This window comes from Aulonocara sp. 'chitande type north' Nkhata Bay, linkage group LG23 (assembly GCF_057382095.1).
Source record: "Aulonocara sp. 'chitande type north' Nkhata Bay isolate Kocher_YH1m ecotype deep benthic linkage group LG23, A_spYH_male_GT1.1, whole genome shotgun sequence".
Taxonomy (NCBI): Eukaryota; Metazoa; Chordata; class Actinopteri; order Cichliformes; family Cichlidae; genus Aulonocara; species Aulonocara sp. 'chitande type north' Nkhata Bay.
The window spans coordinates 40,518,039-40,539,728 of NC_141365.1; the positions used below are offsets into that span (position 1 = coordinate 40,518,039).

Sequence of the window (21,690 nt, forward strand, 5' to 3'; positions counted from 1 at the left end):
CCGTAACAAAGATATGAGGAGGTCACGAGCCCAAGTCCCCCACCCAGCCGCCCCCACTAAACACACAACTTTGCACACTTTGTAACAATTTGTGATTATTCTCTAAATATTTAAGTTAGTCATTTACAAGTTTTAGAAAGTAAAGCGCTCCTCCGTGTGGGATGTTTGGTTCAAATGTGGATCGTACCATGGCGGGATTTGACAGGGGGTGTTCCAGGGTTTATGGTGGCGGTGCACTGTGTTCCCATTTTGGGCCGAGTTTCCGCTGTCCACCCACACGACCCCCACCCCCATCACACAGCTGCGTGCCAGCCAGCACTGCCCACACCACTCAGTTGTCCAGCAAGCTTTTGGATTATGGCTCTTTAGGAGGGCTAACATGCTCTCTCACCGTCCGACGCAGCAAAGTTGAAATGTAATATCTGTTCTCAAGTTCTGCACAGAGAAGGAAGAAAAGTAGGAGGGGGGGGGGAGTGTATCCACGAAGAGAGGCCTTTCTCTTAGCACACAGACACACACTGACCTCCCCCTTCGCTGGTGTGTGAAGGTAATAGCTGTTAGGTGAGTCAGCGAATGAGCAGTGTCTTGGAAGACTTTTTTTTTCTTTTCTTTTCAGAAAAGCCACTCTCCTGTTTGGCTGCCCTCTGAGAGCATGTTTGTTTGTGCATGAGTGAGACGTGGTGACTTCAGCCCCAGCAAGAGGCTAAATCTCTCTCAGCACACAAGTATGACATCCCATTTGCAATACCACACACACACACACACACACACTCCAGGCCCCTGAAAAGGTACAATAAATAATCAAGACAGGTCCTGGGGCAGTATCGGGCACAGCCACACACCTGCAGAGTCACACACACAACACACAACACACACACTTTTTTTCCTCTCCCACCACCTTTACATTCACAGAACCAGTTGGAGCAATACAGCACCTACTGTATGCACGCTCACAGATTTCCCTCCATTGCTTCCGTTTCCTCCTCAAACACACACACACAGCATTAAATGTTCTCACACCGGGAACAGTGAACTCCCAGAGTTCTTATTCAGGAGCGGCCATAAATTATCTATTCCGCTTTAAGTTTTTTGAAAGTCTCCTTTCAAATCCTGCCGCCCTTCAATTATTAAAGTAGTCAAAGTGGTAAAAGTGTTAAAAATAACAGGCTGGCATTTAATGGAGGGGTGTCGGAGTTCACTTTAAGGGGGGGAGAAGCAACTTGGTTTTTTGTTTTTTGGGTGAAGTTTTTAATGTAAACTGGAAGTTGGTGTTGAAAACTTAAAACTGATGAATGCATAAGTTTTAGATTTTCATTATTTCTTCACAGCCACGAGTGACTTAAAGATAATAACTGCCTCCTCATTCCTTTGCTGAGGCAACAGAAAATCCTCCAGTGACAGCATTGTTACGGTTTCCCTCCTCTCCTCTCCTCCAGCACTTGACTTTACTCTGATTTGAGGAAGAGAGCGAGAGACAGAGAAAAGAGGAGGGGGGTGGAGGAATGGTGATTGAGCGCAAAGGGGGCAGGACTTTTTCCTCGCCGGGTCCTATTAAGAGCAAACTTTGTGTTTTTGTTCTCCAAGTTCAGCTCGGTGCTCTCCAGCCTGCGCACAGTTCCTCTCTGCTGCTCTTTTTTTCTTCCCTTTTCTGTTTTTTTCTGTTTTTTTCTTGGGTTTTTTTTTTTCTTCCTTTATGGTTTTATTTGCCTGCCTGTTGGTGAATGCTGTGTGCTTTTGGATGAGAGCTGTGGACACCGAGAGGATGCGCATTTTGGAGGAACAAGCACTCAAAGTTGTCTTCTCCTCTGGTCCAGGTTTGTTTTAGTGGATTCGTAGATGTTTGTCACGTTGGAATGAACAATGGTGCAGCTCCTGGGTGCTCTGACCGGGAGCATGCTCTGGTTTCGGCTACTGCTGCTGTGCGTCGTGGAGTTGGAGCTGGAAGCCGGGCTTGCCACTTTCCAGGGTTTCTATCTTCCACCTGCGAGCGGCTCGCCTCTGACACCTGCCCGGAGGACAGACGGGGTTGTGCGGACTATTGACCGGATTTACCACGGGGGAGGGAGGGTTGGCTACCTGGTGTACCTGGATGAGAGCCGCTTTCAGCTGGACATGGAACGAGACGAGTCGGTGCTGTCTCATCACTTCAGCCCCCAGTATGTGCTCGCCATGATGGGACAGAGCCCTGCGCCTCTGCAGAGGGAGTGCGTGTACCGCGGGACCGTGAACTCCAACCCGGAGTCCCTGGCCGTGTTCAACCTCTGCGGAGGAGGTCTCGAGGGCTTCTTCGCAGTGAAGGACGCGCGCTACACCGTCACCCCCATCGTCAGGGCAAAAGGACACGAGCATGACGTGCGCGCCCTGCAGGACAAGGATGCGGAGAGCGCGCTCCACGTGTTCACGCGCGAAAGTTTCAGCTTCGAGGAGATGAGCGAGGGCCGCGAGAGCTGCGGGACGCGCGACGGGCGCAAGAAACGCAAACGCCGGCGCAGAGGTCGCGGGAAGGGTAGACGGGAACGCGAGGGGCTCGCTTTGGAAGCCGAAGATGAGCGCGGGCGGAGATGGTGGAGCCGGCTCGCCACGGCACCCTCCCCGGAGCCGGGCGCACGGCGCAGGAGGTCGGTGTCTCGCGCCAGGTACGTGGAGCTGCTCCTGGTGGCGGACGAGACCATGACTAAGAAGTATGGAAAGGACTTGAACCACTACTTGCTCACGTTGGCCTCCATCGCCTCTAAGCTGTACGGGCACGCCAGCATCGAGAACCCCATCCGGCTGTCGGTGGTCAAAGTGACCGCGGTGACCGACAAGGAGAAGGGATTGGAGGTGACCAAGAACGCGGCGGCGACGCTCAAGAGCTTCTGCAAGTGGCAGAACCAGCAGAACCCACTGGACGACGACCACCAGCACCACCACGACGCCGCCATCCTCTTCACCAGGCAGGTAAACAGACAGCCCCCTCCCTTATTTATTTATGTTTCTCTTTTTTATTTTACGCGCCTCCACCTGCCGCTTCTCCGATTGCGCGCTCGCATAGAGACCGAGGCAGCTGTTGGAGTGTGACGACACAGTTTGTTTTGATTTCGATGGCGCACGCGGGGGCAGCTGGTTCACTATAACCAAGGAGCTCACACACGTCACATATTCGTCTTTGAACATGAAGAAATGTCACGTTATTCTGTGTTTTAATCGATTTCCCTAAATATAAACCCCGAAGGTCGAAACAGCAACGACAGTTTGCCCGCGTGTCTCTGTGTTCACACCCCTGTAGTGTTTATTTTCCTGCTCCTTGTGTTTTCCTCCCATCTTCTGTTCTGCTGAAACTCGCGTGCGTAAATCGAGCGCAGCGTGTGTGAAAACGGCCATAAAAACTGTATTTCCTGCCCCTGGTGTTTTTCTGGGCAGGCCCTTCTGTCTCCATCCCACCCACCCCCATCCTCTCATCCCGTAACCCTCCCAGTCCCCTGACAACCCCAAAAAGCCTCGCAGTCTGTGTGTCCCAGTGTTGGAGACTTGAAATCAGCTGCAGGGTGCAGAGCAGAACTATCCCTAAAAAAAAATTCTAAATTCCCCCTGAAGCAGCATTTAATTAGGTAGCTGTCCCAGATCCCCCCCCCCCCCCCTCTTTTTTTCTTCTTCTTCTTCTCTTTCTCTCATCACTCCTGCCTGCACATTTCTTTCCCCAGTTACTTTTCCAGTGTCTGTCAGCTGGAGCCTGGGAGCTGTCAGAAAAACAAACACATCCACCCTGTGAGAAGCCCTGCGCTTTACTGAGACCACACTCTTCTATCCCTTCTTTCACCATCCCTTTCTCTCCTCCTACTCCTTCCCTAAATGTCTGGCCTGAAGCCGCAGGGCAGCAACAGCAGATCTGCATTTTTCACCTCTCCGGGTGTGGCTTTGTGGTGGTTTTAGCTGCAGTGTCAGATGGCTTCGCCTTGGATTGCGGTGGGTTTAAGTCATGCAAGGTCTTGTCATGGCTTGGGCTAAAAAAAAAAAAAGAAAATAGCATTGGTATTACTTCGGATCTCCTGCACAAGACAGCCGGTAGTGCATACCTGAGGTCAGCACAGCTGGCAGAGTGGCACAGTTTCTGTGCGCCAGCCACCTCGTGGCTCCTCTGCCACTACACCTGCAGGGGTGTGATTGAGAGAGAGCTCAGGCAGGAGGAAGTGGCATCCTTCGGCGCTTGTGTTTGGCAGGCTGGACGGGCACGGAAACACTAATCCAGATACTCAGGCAGACTCGGGACAGACAGGCAGACTCAGAATGAACAGGAATTTTTTATGAAACATGACAGGCCGTGTACTGTGACTTCTTTCCAGCTGTTCTGCTGCTTTGATCTCATTAAAATACCCATGCTCACACTGGCATAACACATCCATCAGAGTGTCAGTGTACTGGTTAAAGTCGCCTTTTCATCTCCAGCATGCTATAGATAAGATTACAGTCATGCACAGTTTGAAACTTCAGAGTTATATCATGTACATTCAGTCCATTTCTGTTCTCACAAGTTACAGTCCACATGAATGCACCTCCCAGGACTAATTATCAGACTTCAAGACAACAAAATTTCCCTTTTCAAGGGATGGAAAGGCACATGTATGTTCCTAAAGAGCAAAAGGTCCATATTTCCACAGTTTGTTCTAGAATTTAAAGTGCAATATTAAGAGAGAAACACAAAAGAAAAGCATATGTGTATACATATATGTGTGTGTGTGTGTGTGTGTGTGTGTGTGTGTGTGTGTGTGTGTGTGTGTGTGTGTGTGTGTGTGTGTGTGTGTGTGTGTGTGTGTACATATATATTTATTTAAGTTTGAACCTTTATGTCATTCCATGTGATGTGAGATAAAGCTTTGAGTCAGTCTGTACTCCCTCCACTGTTCAAGTGACAAACCACTGTATACCTAAAGGTTCAATAACATAGTTCCAATATGATCCTCACTATATCACTCAGCACAATATTTTAGTGTCACCTCTCACGGCTCCTGCATTATTCACAAACCTGTCTCTGGGTCTCTTTCACACCCATCTCACCTTCACTGCTGAACCTGGAGGTCATACAGTGGGTTCAGCCTCCCAGCAGTGCTTTTAATCATCCGTAACATAACGAAGTCCTCCGATGAACTTCATAAGGTGGGTTCTTGATTTCTATCTGTCTCACCTCTGCAGGACAAATGAGCCCAGTCGCTGCTAAATGCGGTTAATGTGTGCGGTGAGCATTAGCACAATCAGGTAATGCATGACCTAGCTTTTGGTGGGTCGTGATTTTAACAAGCCAAAGAGAAGTTTCTGGCTATTAGAGTTGTTATGGGACAGGTCGACAAGCAGGGCCACACTGCTGCAGAGGTGCTGCAAAGAGTGAAAAGATGCTGACATCATGAAAAATGTCTGCTTCGTGAGAAAGAATATTTTGCTGTCAATTGTTGCATAAGAATTGAGCTTAAGAGCAGCAAATTCTACACACAGAATGCAGCTATTAATGTTTCCACTAACTGAGGGGGTGCCAGCAAGAAAATAATTTGATTGGCCTCAATTACTTCATACCTTGTTGCTTTTTGCCTTGAAAAAGAAGAACTATTTTCTCAGGAACAGAACTTGTAGGCCAAATGGAAACGTCACGGGGAAAGACAAGTTCGAATGTGGCTTTGACTGAGCTCAAAGTTCCTTGTAAGCTCCATCTCACCGAATGTCAGAGGTATCAAATAATAAGAGGACGCTGGTTTTCATGTGAAAATCTTTCATCTGTGTATTCAGAGTGAAACTGTGATGCAGAGCCCAATTATTGCCGTCCGACAAAGTAGAGCCAAAGCTCACAGTGACCGCAGAGTCAGGCCGCTCCATTGTTCCCACACGAAAGGGCCAGATCGCACGGGGGCCCCTTTTGTGGTTGGGTCCAATTACTCCAACACCCAGTACCCGCAGTGTGCTGACCCGTGTGGCCGTGTCACCCAGTTCCACACATACCAGCACAAGAATAATACAACGGCTACATTGAACGGGACTTTGGACACTTTTGTGTGTGTTTGGCTGTGTTGTGTACAGTAGACAAAGCAGTACTATAAGGAAAGCATGAGCGCAAAACTGTGGATATACTGGCGTGCATACGTGTTCATGTTGCCATTTGGGGGGTGGGTTTCACTCACTTCAAACATTTGTAGCAATATTGCTCCCACCCTATGACCAACACTTGCCGACAGTGGGAAGGAAAAACTCTCTTTTCACAGGAAGAAACCTCCAGCAGAACCAGGATCAGGGAGGGGCAGTCGTCTGTCACGGCTATTGGGAGGGAGACAAGAAAAAAAAACACTGTGGAAGAGAGCCAGAGATTAATAACAACTAATGATTAAATGGAAAGTAGTGTATAAACAACAACAAGTTAGATAAATGCATATATTAGGGGAAAGTACTGTATGATAAATGTCTTAACAGCATTAATCCTCATGTGCCAGTGAGAAAGCTCGACGTAGAGACACATTACACCATCTATTCCCTCCACACGGTTGTAGTCATTTGCCCTCTGGCAGTATAAACATGTGTATAGTTTGGAGCCCCCCACCCCTTTCCTGTGCACTTGCCTCCACTCCTCTCCAGCGTCCATACATTGAAGTGTACATTTCCCAGCCCTCGCCCCCGTCACAGCCAGTTACTCTATTTGTTTTCAATGCTCTTGATATTTCACATGTGCTTTACTTCGTCTGGCATATGTTGACAACCTGCAGACAGCTTTTAGATTCCAAACTTTCGACCCCCTCGCAACCCCCCGCCCCCCATGTCTGTCTGTCGACATTACATAACTAGCCCAGGAGTTTGGTTTGTCCCATGCCAACAAACGAACCTCGCCCTCTTCACCCTCAAGATGCATCGGTGACTTTAAAACACACTCCTGTTTGCAGTCATTTCCTAAAGTTTCCTTTGATTCTGGACTAAAGGCCAATTCATGTGACACAACAAATTAAAAATAACTCCATTTATTCACTCCACCAAACTATTTATTTTCTCATTAACTGATAAGCAGTTTTTCTTTTGAACTGCACCAAGTGCAACTTAATCCGTCATGTGTGTTTCTTAACTCTTATCTGCCTCGCTGTTGTGTGCCACCTTCAAAAGCAGGGACTATGGCATCCTCATACTGGTTATTTATTTCTTTAAAGTATAGAACTGAAGTGCTTCTGTTCTTTGATTTACTATGGTGTTCCCCAAGGATCATTACTGGGACCACTGTTGTTCAGTGTGCAAGTGCTGCCACATTGTCAAATCCATCTACACTGATGACACACAGACATTTCTAGTAGTTCTTCCTAGACTTTGAAAGTAAAGGTTTACTTGTAAGGAATCATTTGGGTGCATTTGAACATTCTTCAGTCAAAAGTTTTCAAGGATGTCTCCATTAATCTCAAGGTAATGGATCTAAATGGATCTAAAATCAGGTGATAAAAATGTAGCAACTGTTGAGATGAGTCTGTTTCTGATGGGATGTAAGAATTTTGGAGGCAAAGCCTTGCTAGATAGGTCATGCACATGTTTGGGGTAATTTTAGACATGCTAACAAGCTCATTACAAAGTATCTCAACTGCTTAGTTGAAAGTCTTTAATGTGGTTGCAAATCTTTTGTACTTAGCGCAAAGAACCATCAGCTAAGGCCGGGGTGAATGTCAGTTTTCAAAGGTGTTTGGTCATATGTTAAAGTGGACACTCCTTCCTTCTTATATTTTATTCTATTTTCAAGAAAATCTAAATACATAAGGACATTTTTTTTACTAATCATGAACATAATGACTGTAAAATAGTCTCATTTTGTGCATATCAAAGACTATAAAGAACAAGAGCAACCTATTAAATGGTTATTATTTACCTTTTGACGAATATGTGTCAGCTTTTGGTCAGCGTTACTCACTGGTGGCGAATCATTCGGAACCATTACGGTCAGTGTTTGTAATTAGGATTGCTGGAAATCAACCTGCAGCAGGTTTCACAAAGTGAGCTGAACTCTCTCTGCGAGAGGGACTGCTCTGTGTGTTTGGGTCTAGCCAACTGTTTGTTTAGCCTCGGCTTAGACTGCAAGTGGTCTTGTACCTCACACACACACAGAAACATACACACTGACACACTGCTCTGATCGCCTCTTGACCTTTGCAGCCAGCTTGCCACCTGTTCTCCTGTTATTTCTGCCAATATTGCCGTAACTCCTTGTCCTCTCAGTTCTTCTCCTTAATTTCCGGCAATCCTCCATCCTTTCCCAGCTGTGAGTGATTCTTGAACTTATTTTTCTTTACCCGCCCTGCTTTTCTTTTTCTCTACATGTCTGCAGAGGCCTTCGAATGAAAGCGAGTTTAGGAAGTCTTGGCAGAGGGAAGAAGTAGAAAATATGCTCAGTTTTGGGGGGAATTTCCTGTATTATTCACTCGTCACTATTTATCAAACAGGAGATTCCAATTTTTCACCCGCTTGTTACACGGGGTTATATCAATGAAAGGCATGTACACAAAAAAAGGAGCGGAACAAAAACAGCTCTCACATTAATATCTGGGAGGGGATGAATGAATAAATAAATGAAATGGAAAAGGGGTGTAAAGCGCAGCAGGGTGAAAGAGTATGGGAAAAGGGGAGAAGAGAAAGCCAAAATATGAAGGCTAACTTCTCTATAAGTCCTCGGTTTCTGAGCAAAATAAACAAGCTTCCTTTTGTAGTTTTCAGGCCTTTCCACACACAGGCAGAAACTTCAGTTTTGCTCTAGTTAGCCGTCCGTGCAGTCAGAATCAGCCTTTGTTTGCTTCCTCTTTCATCCAGCAGCTAATTGGCAAAAGCACATGCGGTCTTCCTGTATCTGTGTGCATTGTGAATTTCCAGTAAAATGCTATATATGTTCCATGTCCTTAATTGTATGCACTTACAGCTATCTGAGTGTGTGTTTCTGTGCGAGCAGGTCCCACCCAGTCAGTCATGTGTGTGAGTGCAGAACACAAGGCAGTTTGTTCCAAACCGATCGGCCCGGAACGGGTAAACACCCTCCCCACAGAGCCTCTCACACACGACCCAGCAGGCCTGTCAGCACCATTTAACATGACAATTCATCCTCTCCATGGGACATGTGTGTGTCTGCGCGTGTGTGGAAATGCATGAATCTCAGTCTCCATATATGTATGTGCAACTATGTGCCGAACGCATATTTTTTAAGCATGTCCCGTTGGACTGGCTCATGTGCAGGCCTGCTTGTACTGATGGAACGGTACGATTTGCCGATTGATTTTAGCACTCAGTGCAGCCAGGCAGCGCCGCCTGAGGCATCATCTGCATGGACATGTGTGGGAATCAAAACAAAGATCAATACTGTGTACTCTGGCAAGGCAGACAGACAGATGGTGGAGGAGAGAGTGAGCAGGGAGAGCAAAAAAAGTGCGTATTAAAATCATTTTAGCTTGAAGAAAGGTGCCAAAGAACAATGACAGGCACATCTTTAATCTGGATCAGTCAGCACACTGGATTTAACAACAGCTTTTGAGAAATTAACATATTGTGTTGTGGTTAAAGACATTAGAAGTAAATTGTGAACAGCTGGGACTTACTGAAACTTTTGTGTGTTGTGTTGCAGATACATCCACCATAATTGGAAGTCACCTTGTACACTTGCACAATAATACCTTAACTATCCCATCTAGAGGTACAACCAGTATAGATGCCCTCTATCCAAGATGAGAAGCAGCAGTTCTTCTATACAGCCTTTGGTTCAAACAGGTAGCTGGTGACTGAAATGGGAAACGCAACGACACCTGTAGCTCTTGCCATAGACTGTAGATAAAAGATGGGAGTAGCAACTAGTATCTGAGCTTCTCATTTTGAAACCTTCAGCATTTTGCCTCCCGTCATGTTGGTGTAATGATTCACAATATTTGGACAAGAGGACAAAAGACTTCATAAACGGCCTACACCAAACAGCAATCCATATTATTTGTCAAATAATTCCAGTGAAAGCAAAATGGAAAACGCAACAACACCATAAACCAGGCCCAGCTCAGTGGCTAGCGGGCGCGAGGCCTTGCAGGTGACATTGGCCTGTGTCGACACACCATAAAAAATAGTTCAACCACGATACAGTTGTAGAGTTGGAAACTATCCACGATGAACAAAATCAAGCTGTAAATATGCTTTTATAGTCTTTATAGTGGGGTATTTTAACATGCAGTTGGCTTCATTCTGTAGCCCCATAGGTAGCGTGTTGGTTTTGGAAAGTGAAGAAGAGTGACGTAAAACCAAACAATCATATGACCTCCTATGAGCAAGCACTTTGGCGACAGTGGGAAGGAAAAACTCCCTTTTAACAGGAAGAAACCGCTGACAGAACCAGGCTCAGGGCGGGGCGGGGCCATCTGCTGCAGCCGGTTGGGGTGAGAGGAGGAAGATAAAAGACATGCCTTCTCTAAAATCTGAGCAATAAACTGTAATTCTGAGATGGGTTTGTTACTGGCAAGAGGAGAGAGGGGTCAACCTTGGGTTTTTTTGTTTTTTTGTAAAAGTGGTCGGAGGACAGCATTCCTAAAATAAGCAGGGACTTTGCTAGACACTGGTGAAGCGTTGATTACGGCGAGTACACGGGGACCAGTAGATTAAAAGGCAGTTTTGAACTCATGGAGCTTCCTCCTACATCACTCGTAATTTCTCCTCCCCCAGCATGAGAGGACTGGTCCCGGCAACAAGCCGACCATTTAGCTTCTTCAGCAAGTGGATGATTTCTATGCTGGAGCAGACTCGAGATCCAGAGTTTCGAAGTAGCTTTACCTATATTTCATTTAATTGTGATGAAATACAGATTATCTTAGACCTCATATCTTGAGATTGAGTATGAAGCCCATTATTTATTTGTTATTAGCTTTTGATTTAAATGTGCAGTATTTTTTTGTCCAGGACCTCTGTGGCCACCACTCCTGTGACACGCTGGGCATGGCGGACGTCGGCACCATCTGCTCTCCAGAGAGGAGCTGCGCCGTCATCGAGGACGACGGGCTTCACGCCGCATTTACCGTCGCCCATGAGATAGGTAGGCATGGATACACACACACAGCAACACAAAGATGTAAACAAGCCAGGGCTTGCACATGCACATCTGTCAGCACTCTGTCTTCCTCTCGCTGATTAATCTCACACCAGTGTTCCCTGATGTCATACCACTGATAACATTAGGTGTGTTTTCTTTTCTCATTCTTGCTGCGTGTGCAAATCTGAGACAAGTCCTTCAGGGGGAAAAACAAAAATGTCCTCTCTCGTTGCGACTCAGGTCACCTGCTTGGTTTGTCCCACGACGACTCCAAGTTCTGCGAAGAGCGCTTCGGAGTGAACAGCGACAAGCGGCTCATGTCCTCCATTCTCACCTCCATCGATGCCTCCAAACCCTGGAGCCGCTGCACCTCAGCAACCATCACCGACTTCTTCGACGACGGCAACGGTGAGCGTGGGAGAAGATGCACGACAGCAATGCTTGTAATTTCTTTCTAAAAGTGAGAACTTTTCCCAGGCTGCCACCTCCAAATTGCATCCATGTGAATTTGACTGGTGATAGCTATCACTGAGAGCTGTTTACTACCAAGCAAAGCAATAATCTCTATTAATAGAGGCTTATTTACAATCCTGTTAAGTTCTTTAAAGAGCAGTTGCAGTGCAGCCAAAGATCAGGATGAGTCATGCTTTGCATTCCAGTTTGATCAGGCAGTTTTATTCATGACAACCATAAAGCACCACAGTTTGCTGACTTTTTGCTCAGCGTTTCCATGGATTTCGGCGTATTTCATGTACCAACAGCATGATTTAAGGCTTGACAGCATGTGCTGCTGCTCCAGCACTTTTATTGAGTGATAGGTCATAATGGCCTAGTTTATCTGTCAACTGAAAGAAGCATTCGTACACCAGTGCACAAACAGTATGCACGGCACAGATCTTTAAAAACACCTCCTTCCTCCACAGCCGAATGCCTCCTCGACTCGCCCCGCCAGGCCCTCCTCGGCCCCGAGGAGCTCCCGGGGCAGAGCTACGACGCCGTACGCCAGTGTCGCCTGGCCTTCGGCCCTGAGTACACGGTGTGCCCGGGCATGGACGTATGTTCGCGGCTGTGGTGCGCAGTGATTCGCCAGGGACAGATGGTGTGCCTGACCAAGAAGCTGCCGGCAGTGGAGGGAACGCCCTGTGGGAAGGGTCGCATCTGCCTGCAGGGAAAGTGCGTGGACAAGACCCGCAAGAAGCACTACTCGGTAAGAGGGATGGATGGATGGTGTTGGAGTCTAAGGTAAAAGACGCAGAGACAGAAGGAATTTGTCAGGAGAGACAAAAGGGAGTCGATAGAAATAGAGTTCTTTTTATAGCTCGCAAGCTGATATTTTAGGATCTCATTCCCACATTGGACAAACTTGTTTGTAGGAGACAAAGAGAAAAAGTATACACTTCATATGTAGAGCACACAGGGGTGCTTTGGAGAGCGCATGGAAGTAGAAAGTCAGTAAAAAAAAATGAAAGCGAGCAAAAGATCAAATTCATTCTGTGGCTTTATTGTGTGGTCTGCTGTATTCAAGACACTGCTGATCTGTGCTATTTGTTCCGTCGGCCTTACTCAAACAGGCCCAAATTGAATTTGGCCTTTATGAGTTAAAGGATCCAATCTGTTCTTGGCAGACTGTCGACCCCGCGTGTGTGTGTGCATCAGGGGAGGAAAAGAGAGGGAATGTCCAAAAAAGAAAGATTGGGAGCAAGGAGAATATTTTCTCCTTTTGTGTTTGTTTGTCACATGACATTTGACGAGAGCGACTGGATCCTTGGCAGACGGCTGCACGGCTAGATGTGGCTCAAGTTCTGAGTCATTTCATTTTCACTGCTTATATGACGAGCAGTTTCCTGCTCGGAGCAAGCTTAAACCCACTCCCTGTATTTTAGACTTTGGGATCTTTTAACCTCTCCGTATTTCTTGAAGTATGATTGCAGATTGCATAGCTTTTACTGTGGAAAGAATTGGTTCAAGTGCCATAAAACTCTGCAGTGGAATTAAATGGAAAGCTATTTCCAAAGAAATAGGGGGATTACACGATCCAGTTTGTCTCATAAAATGCAAAGAGCTACTTATCCAGTTGTTTTTATCGCCAATGAATCATGTAAGGCTGGTTGGAAAGACACAAAAAAATAGTCATGTTACCTGAAGAATTTCATTCAGGCTGCTCCTCCGGGGAAGCATGTGAGCTCTGACCGCAGATAGAACCTCCTCTGCTGCACTAACGAGTGGCTTTTAAAAAGAGTTATTATCACATGACCATAGTCTCCAACCTTTTCCCGTCTCTTTTCCAAAGTGAACGTCACATTTTCCTTTATCGCAGATCTCTCTCCAAACAGCTTTTCCTATGACACGTGATTTGGCCGACTCCAGCTTCTAGCATGTTTGATAAGCACTAATTGTTCTCTCTCATCTCCTTTTTTTCCTTCATCTTTTATACCCTCTGATCTTTCCTCTGCTGTCATTTTTGCCTCTTTCATCTTCCCTCTCCTCTCTACTCCTTTCGCTCCTCTGCCAGGCGTCCAATCACGGTAGCTGGAGTTCTTGGGGTCCTTGGGGTCCGTGCTCCAGAACTTGTGGGGGTGGGGTGCAGTTTGCCCAGCGCCTTTGCAACAACCCACCACCACGGAACAACGGGCGCTACTGCACAGGAAAGAGGGCCATCTATCGGTCTTGCAGTGTAACACCGTGCCCAACACCAAGTGAGCGTGACAGCTTAAGAATGCATAAGCTATTAGTGCACATCTATTAGTACGTAGTCATTAATTTCAAACCTCTTTTTACTGCACTTTCCTGCAGACAAGAGTTTCCGCCAGGAGCAGTGTGAGGTGCGCAACGGTCCCCAGACAGATCCCAAAGGGGTGAAGACCTTCGTTGAGTGGGTGCCTAAGTACGCAGGAGTTCTGCCTAAAGATGTGTGCAAGCTAACTTGCAGAGCAAAAGGAACTGGATACTATGTGGTGTTCTCTCAAAGGGTGAGTTACTTAGACGACAGCGCTGTGTATTTAATGACGGGGGAGATGTACACGATTGATCACGATAGCGACTTTGTGTTTTCAGGTGGTAGATGGGACAGAGTGCCGTCCGTACAGCAGTTCGGTATGCGTGAAAGGGAAATGTGTGCGGACAGGATGCGATGGCATCATTGGCTCCAAGCTTCAGTTTGACAAGTGTGGTATATGTGGAGGTGATGGCACAGGATGCATACGTGTGGTGGGAAACTTCACCAAGAAGAGGTAAGGCAAAAGCATTGTATGCATTGTAGCTCCATTGCATACATGCATGAGCAGGACTGTTAGTAGCTGGTCAGTTTGTACATGGAAGATGTCAACAACTATGTCATATTGCTTCTTGTCATGATACGCTCTTGTCAGTATTTACATAACAGCATCACTACTTCATAACTGCTGATGGTGGCGCTGCAGGTAGAGCAAATCGATGTTAATTTGTAGTGAAGCAGTAAAATATTAGACATTCAATTGATTATCTAACTCAATGGACGAATTACAACTTCATAATTCTATTCACTAGCACTAACACCACAATACAATGAAAAATTCCTGATTTTTGGATTTTTTTGTGGTGTTTTCCTTTAGGTACACAGATATTGTGGTCCATCATAGATAACTGCCTTGCAGGTTATCAGTCTTGCAGAATCACTACATCGTGATACCTTTGGTGTATTGTTATAATATCGTACCGTGAATAACTATGCGATACCCAGGCCTAAATGTTAACTCTGATTATATCTAATTATCAGTTGGCTTAAGACTTTATTTTGTGTTGTGCTAATCCTACTATATGGCCGGCGTAACAGTATCTAGCGTGAAAAAAGCTCACGGACTTAGCTACAGTCATAGTACAAACAAAAATGTATCCGCACATGACTATTTAGGCAGATATCCGTTGACTGTTGCTCTTTAACTCCCTCTATTTGCATTTGTTATTAGTGTTGCTAAACAAGCCTAAATTTATTCTGATTCTATAGCATGTGACAGCAGGTCTAAACACTGAAAACAGCTTTTAGTTTTATAAGGACAAGATCATGTGTTATTTACTGAACTGACCCCTCTACTTTCTCTCATGCCAAACAGTAAGGGCTACACTGACGTAGTGAAGATCCCTGCAGGCTCTACTCACATCAAGGTTCGTCAGCACAAGGCCAAGGACCAGACCCGGTACACTGCCTACCTAGCTCTTCGACGGCCCAATGGAGACTACCTCCTAAATGGCAAGTTCATGATCTCCACCTCTGAGACAGTCATCCCACTCAACGGTTCTGTGCTCAACTACAGTGGGTGGAGCCAGAGGGAGGAATGGCTTCACAGTATGGGCCCCGGGGCTCTTCAAGAACCCTTGGTGGTTCAGATTCTAGCGACAGATGCCAAAAAGCCTCTGGATGTCCATTATAGCTTTTTCATGCCCCGTCGGACAAATCCACAGCCACGGTCACTTCCTCTCATCCCCAATCCAAAGTTAACTACAACACTGTTAACTACGACAAGAACCACCACCACTACCACTAGCAGTACCACTTTGTCTTCCTACGCTCCTCCTCTTCTTGTTCCAGGGCCATCCACAGCTCCAGGTCCCTCAACCCCGGCTCCAGGGCCACAGTGGGTAACGGGGCCGTGGATGACCTGCTCCAGGACTTGTGACACTGGCTGGCAGAGCCGGACAGTACAGTGTAAGGACCGGGATGGGAAACTGTCTAAAAGATGTGTGCTGGGTGCCCGCCCCTCAGCCTTCAGACACTGTCTGGTGAAGAAATGCTGAGGCGGCAAGAGGAAAGTGTCAATTGATTAAAGTCTCAAGTGCTGGATGTAGAACTACGAACCAATGAATTAAAAATGTCGAACCTTAAACAGGACAGTGAATGTTGTCAGATAGCACCCAGAATAGACCCAAAGAGACTCTGAGGCAGATCGGCATGGATGTACCTGACCATATGGCAGAGGAATTATCTGGAATAACAATAGCTATGCAGAATCGAGGACAGTTTTGATATGAGAGTGATGACTGTTGCCCTGCCATGGCTAAGTTGCATGCCACATGGACAAATAACTAACTGTCTTTACTTCAGTCTCCAAATTCTGGAGGCCTAGTGTGTGTTGCCCCGTAATGGCATGCGTGTCGTGTCTTCTTATGATTCCATGTGTTCATCTCACTGTGGGAATTTGGAAATCGTCTTTTGTCCTAAGACAAGAGCCCCAACCAAGGGAAGCCTTCGTTACTCATCTCATCATCAGTCACACAACTTTCACACCACATGTCATGAACCTAGATTGTCATCTCCTGTACATTCGACATTTTAGTGTCTCTCACAGAAGGCAGCCCTGACCGACAAAAAGGTCTCTTCCATTAAACAGGCTTCCATTCTGTTAAATAGTGGTCCATAGTCTTCCAATCAAAGGTTCTTTGCTTATAAAAATGTGACTGAAATGTCCATATTACTGTAGCTGCAGACAGATCACAGCTAGCCATATATTTGACTTCAGGCATTTGCGTCTTTCTTTGATAGATCCAACTGACAACCAAAAACACAACAGATAGCTCATGAATACAGTTTCCAGCTGAAGGTACATGGGGAGATTGGCTCGATGACCAAGAACAAACGTGAAAACCCAGACATCGATGATACATTGTGTTAAAGCTCTATATTTAATCAAATGTACCAAGGTCAAGACAACTTTTGAGTGATCACTTCACTCAGAATGAGCATAGGAAGAAAGTTTATCCTAAAGACACCAGTATTGATTCTACTGACTTTTACAACTACCCGTTCACTGCAACAGCAGCATAGCATCTTAAAAAAGAAGTTGAATAAGAGGCAAAGTGACCATGACACTCCTTAATATTTATGGAGAATGATAGTGACTCACAGGTCTGGGACAATGCTTGGTTTTAATGCCTGTGCAGTGTGTAAGTGTGAGCATGTTATGTGCCACTACCCAGTCCTGTGTTTTAAGCACATTGAGTATATACCGTGAACATGTTTTACTACGTCTTGAAACTTCTTCACTCTCAGCTCCACATATGTCAGTCATTATACTGGTGCTGAAAGGGTATTTTTTGTGTTAGTTAATGCCTGTTTGTCTGTTTATCTGTTTAGGAAATTATGCTAATATGACATTGTGTGCCCTGGATACTCGCAACGACAGCAAGAGAAATAGTAATGCAGTCATTATTGTCCTTTTGCAATTCAATTCTTTTTTTCATCACATTTTACTCTTTTGCTCATTTTACATGCTGTCCAAGTCATTTTTTCAGGACTGATGGGTGAAGTTGGCTATCATACAAAAATATATTGATGTCACAAAAAAGTCCTTTGGAACAAGGATTAAATTGTTCAATCTGATTGCTGGTTTTTAAAAGCTAATGTCTGACCTTTCGTCAGTAACCTTTTGCTCTTTGCACAAGTCTAAGGACCAGTCGGAGACTATCTGGCAACACCAGTTGCCAGTGAATGATATGTATTGTGTATGTACAGCTGGTGATTGGTTGTTGAAGGTTGCTAACAGTTGCTGTGAAATCAATTGCTAAAGCCGCTGTCAACTAGTTGCTGACTTGTTTGCAAACACTTGCAAACTATTTGCCAAGTAGTGAAACTGTGCAATGCAAAGCAAAAACAAAGACTGCTCACCTTCAAAGTCAAATTTGTGTTGGTTGTAGTGGTATGGCACAACTTTTACTGTAAAGGCAAACATTCTACCTTTTTGGTTTATACTGGTGTTTTTCTAAACTTCACGACAGCTCAGACAGTTTTTAAATTGACATTTTCCACAAAAACTACAGGCAAGTGCAGCAATTTGCTAGTGCCCAAGCAACGATAAGTGCCCTGTACAGTGCCCTCTTTGTGACCAACAGCCAGCAACCTCCAGCATCCACTTGCCAACGCATTTTCGCATCTTTCCTCTGTGCCCAGCGGTTGCCAAGGGGTTACTGACCAGTTTATAGGTCTATGTGTCTGAGGTCTTAGCTTGTCTGGTGTTTCCACCAAAAATATAAGTATAGTTTGATGACAGATTTTTTTTTAATTCAACAAATGGTAGCATTTTATATGGAATCTAAGGAGCTTGTAAAGAAAAATGACTGGACTTCTTTAAGTTCTAAAAGATGTTTTATCTCTCATCCGAGAGGCTTCTTCAGTTCTTAGATCAAATGTTGGAGAGTTCCAGGTATTTAAGCCCTAGTGGGAGTAGTACCTTAAGAGGGTCGTCAACCCATATAAGTGGACGTCAAGGCGCCTGGGAATTTTTTTTTTAAATTTTATATTGACTCCAGGTTCAGCTGTCATTAATGTCATTGGAACTATTTTAACTAACTACCGTAGAAATTGTTATATGTTAGCTAGTAAACACTGATTGTACAAAAAGAAATTGTCATTGAATTGTAAAAAGAAAACAAAGACAAAACACTTGTCTTTTGTGAAATTACACACATAGGCATCTTTTAAACAGAGTAGCGCACAAAACTAGCATGGCTTGCTTTATGCTAATTGTAGATCAAAAATACATTCAAGAAAGATTAAAAATACACACACTGGCATTTCTAAAGTAAAAAAATATGTCATTATACCATTCTTATTCATGTTTTACATAAACTGGAGTGTAAAGTTGTATTCAAATTTGCCTATGTTTGCTGTCTGAATGCTAAACTACGCTAACAAGCTGTTCCAAGACGACTGATGCTTAGCACCTGGCAAATAGATATTAAAACAATTCATTTAGGCAAAACCTTGCTAGTTAATACTTAATCTACTGTAAGCTTTTGTTTAATTTAAATAGACCAACCCCTTAAAATATTCATTTTGGGGTAACACTATATGAACAGCATTAATGTTTCCATAAGAATTTAATACCGAGGACTTTAATTACCTCACTTATTGTTGATAATATTTAATCCCTATTATAACAAAGTAAAGTTAATTACATATCTAATGGGCTTAAAAAAAATACCTTCCTGTAATTGTATTAAAGTATCTGGCACCTATTGCATTTTCCTGTGTGACCAACCTCACCCATCTGGCATCTGTGCAGGAGAAAACAAAGCATGAGAAGAAGTTGCTGATATGACATGACCGAGGTCACTCTTAAAATGTTTTCTCTTTGCCGCTCAGACATTCACATTTATTTTCGCAATGTAGACAATGTTTGTACAATGCATAGATCATTCATATGTGTTAGTATTCAGCCATGTTGTAACAGTAATGTACACATGCAGTCACATTGAAACAATCCATCATTTGCACAGATTTCAGCCATAAACTTCGCAGACACAGACTCCACACACAACCCGACTCTGACTCCTGTGGGGAAAACCCCTCTCGCTGAATGACAGAAACACAGCACTGAACTTGTAATTTATTGTTTGTATAACTGGTATGTGTGAATAAAAAGCAATGAGATGAGTTTTATTTATTATAGTAATTTTGTATCAAATTACTATTTAACTTAGGAATATGACTGTGCAGAATCATTCCTTTGTAAGAATATAGTGTTTTCTTTTCTAGTCACCCACATGAATATATGTATATAAAATCTATATATTTAAAAGTCTTTGTGTCTGTGTCGTTTTTGTCATGGCATCAGTGTATATACCTGATGGTAGAGTCAATAACATATTGTCTTCCAATTACAGATTTAGTAAACTAGACTAAAAAATGTGCGAATGACAAATACTCTACTATAGATATTTGATCCATTTTAAGGACATACTACTCTGACCTCTGAAGCTGGACTGTTGTAAAGTAATTTAAGTAACCACTTCAGGTTTAAAACAAGAGCCATGATTCAGTTGTAGAAACCACATGGTTTTAGGACATGTCTAAAATCCATTGTTGAATACAGATTGTTAGTGCATCCAACCATGCAAGTTAAGCTTCTACCATGTAAAAATACATGTAGAAACACTCCCACTGTCTCTGGGCCTCAGTCGGTTTAGAAACAACCAAAGTGAATTAAAAATCTGTCCTGTTGATGGACGAGTAAAAACTTGACAGTCTTTCTAGAAATCACTGCGATCCTTCAGGTTTTATGTGAAAGGGAAGATTTGGCTTGTTACCAGTTTCTAGTTTATTACATTGCACACATAACTTGCACATCTGTGAAGGCACCATTAATGGTGGTTGATATATACAGGCTCTGAAATATTGTATCCCACTTCCAGATGACGTCTTTTGCAAGGAACACCCTGCTTACCTTGCAATGATGCCCAGAAATATTCTGCATATATTACACCATGGTTCAAAGGTACAATCAAGATCTGAACCCATTAAGTGCATCTGGCCCAAACTAACAGCTCGAATGAAGCATCATTTTCCTTTAAAACTAGAGAAACTGGTCTGAGCTTCTGAACACTTACACACAGATCTTAAAGTGGCCCAGAATGATCCATAAATCACTTTAAGTTAATTAAGATGTTGTGAGTTCAATTAATGAGCAATTCGATGTAAAATGTGGGCTAATGCATACTTCTGTGGAATGAGCTAATGTTTTGCATGTTACAGCATTGCATTGCTTCCTGCATGGTAAACTGGTTAGTTGGCAGTACCATATAGAGAAGATTATAGTGATGCTTAAGCTAGACTGCTACAGAGCAGGCTATCATGTTCATGGTCCAGGTTAGGTTATATTCGGGTAGCAGATTTCTATTTAATACGATGATGCTTAATTCTAACTTTAAATTAGCTTTAGACTAGCTTTATAATGTCCAGGGATTGAAGATCAGCCTTATAACTCTCCTGAAACTGAAAATCACATCTCATCTGCTTGTTGAATTCAACTGGCTAAATCCACAAAGAGCAGTGAATATAGAGTAGCAGCCCAGGTCAGCTGTACACAAAGAAAAATCTACTGGAACTAACAGAAGAAATGATTATGTGACTTATTTTTAAGTAATTATTTTCCCCAAGCACTGATGCACCACATCGGTCAGTCCCAGTATTTATGAATCATATTCCTGGCATCAAATTCAAAATGAGCATTTATTTTACAATAAACGATTATATCTCTCAGATTCATTTTTTTGTTTGTTTGTTTTCTTTCAATACTACTCAATAAAATATAGGATTTTGGTGAATTTGTTCATTTATTCACTTCTGACATCATTTCAAGCTACACTGTTAACTTTCCTACACTGCATCTGGCTTAAGTGGGCGAAAGCCCATCTGGATCACCAATTAATGCTGTTTCAGGTGAAAAGTTTCACACCTCACGTTTTTCCTTGAAAATCATTTATCTCCCGTTTCTATTGAACATTTATCATCTCATAAACTTTCTGCGTTGCATAATCAGCACCCTAAATCACAAACACCGTTCTCTACGCAGTACTTTCATATTGGTTTATGTGGGAAGGCTGCCCCCTCGCGTTCGGCAGCTCACCCCATTTCTGATGCAAGAGCACCACCTATCGGCCACGCTTATGGTTGCTCTATGGGGTCATGGAAAATTTCTCCAACTGCCTGGAGACATTCCTGAACAATTACCTGCCATCTACTGGAAGTAGCCGAAGTTACAGTTATTCTTTTTTTCGAACCTGTTGCTTTTAAGGTGGAATTCCACAATCTGTCCATTCACACTCATCACTGATGTTTGCTTCTATAAGTCAACAGTAACAACAAACAGAAAAAATAGATACAGAGAGAGAATAAGCAATGTAGGAGCTAT

The 21,690-nt window shown here is 44.1% G+C and overlaps 1 protein-coding gene across 1 annotated transcript; it reads left to right on the top strand.

The window, feature by feature from the left end:
- Positions 1–1,505: 1,505 nt before the first annotated feature.
- Positions 1,506–19,578, top strand: adamts5 (ADAM metallopeptidase with thrombospondin type 1 motif, 5 (aggrecanase-2)). The gene is made up of 8 exons (XM_086281950.1): positions 1,506–2,940; positions 10,900–11,032; positions 11,270–11,437; positions 11,953–12,236; positions 13,542–13,725; positions 13,823–13,998; positions 14,084–14,259; positions 15,118–19,578. The coding sequence occupies exons 1-8, from the start codon at positions 1,861–1,863 to the stop codon at positions 15,797–15,799; spliced, it is 2,883 nt and encodes a 960-aa protein (XP_086138076.1). The 5' UTR covers positions 1,506–1,860; the 3' UTR covers positions 15,800–19,578.
- Positions 19,579–21,690: the final 2,112 nt, after the last annotated feature.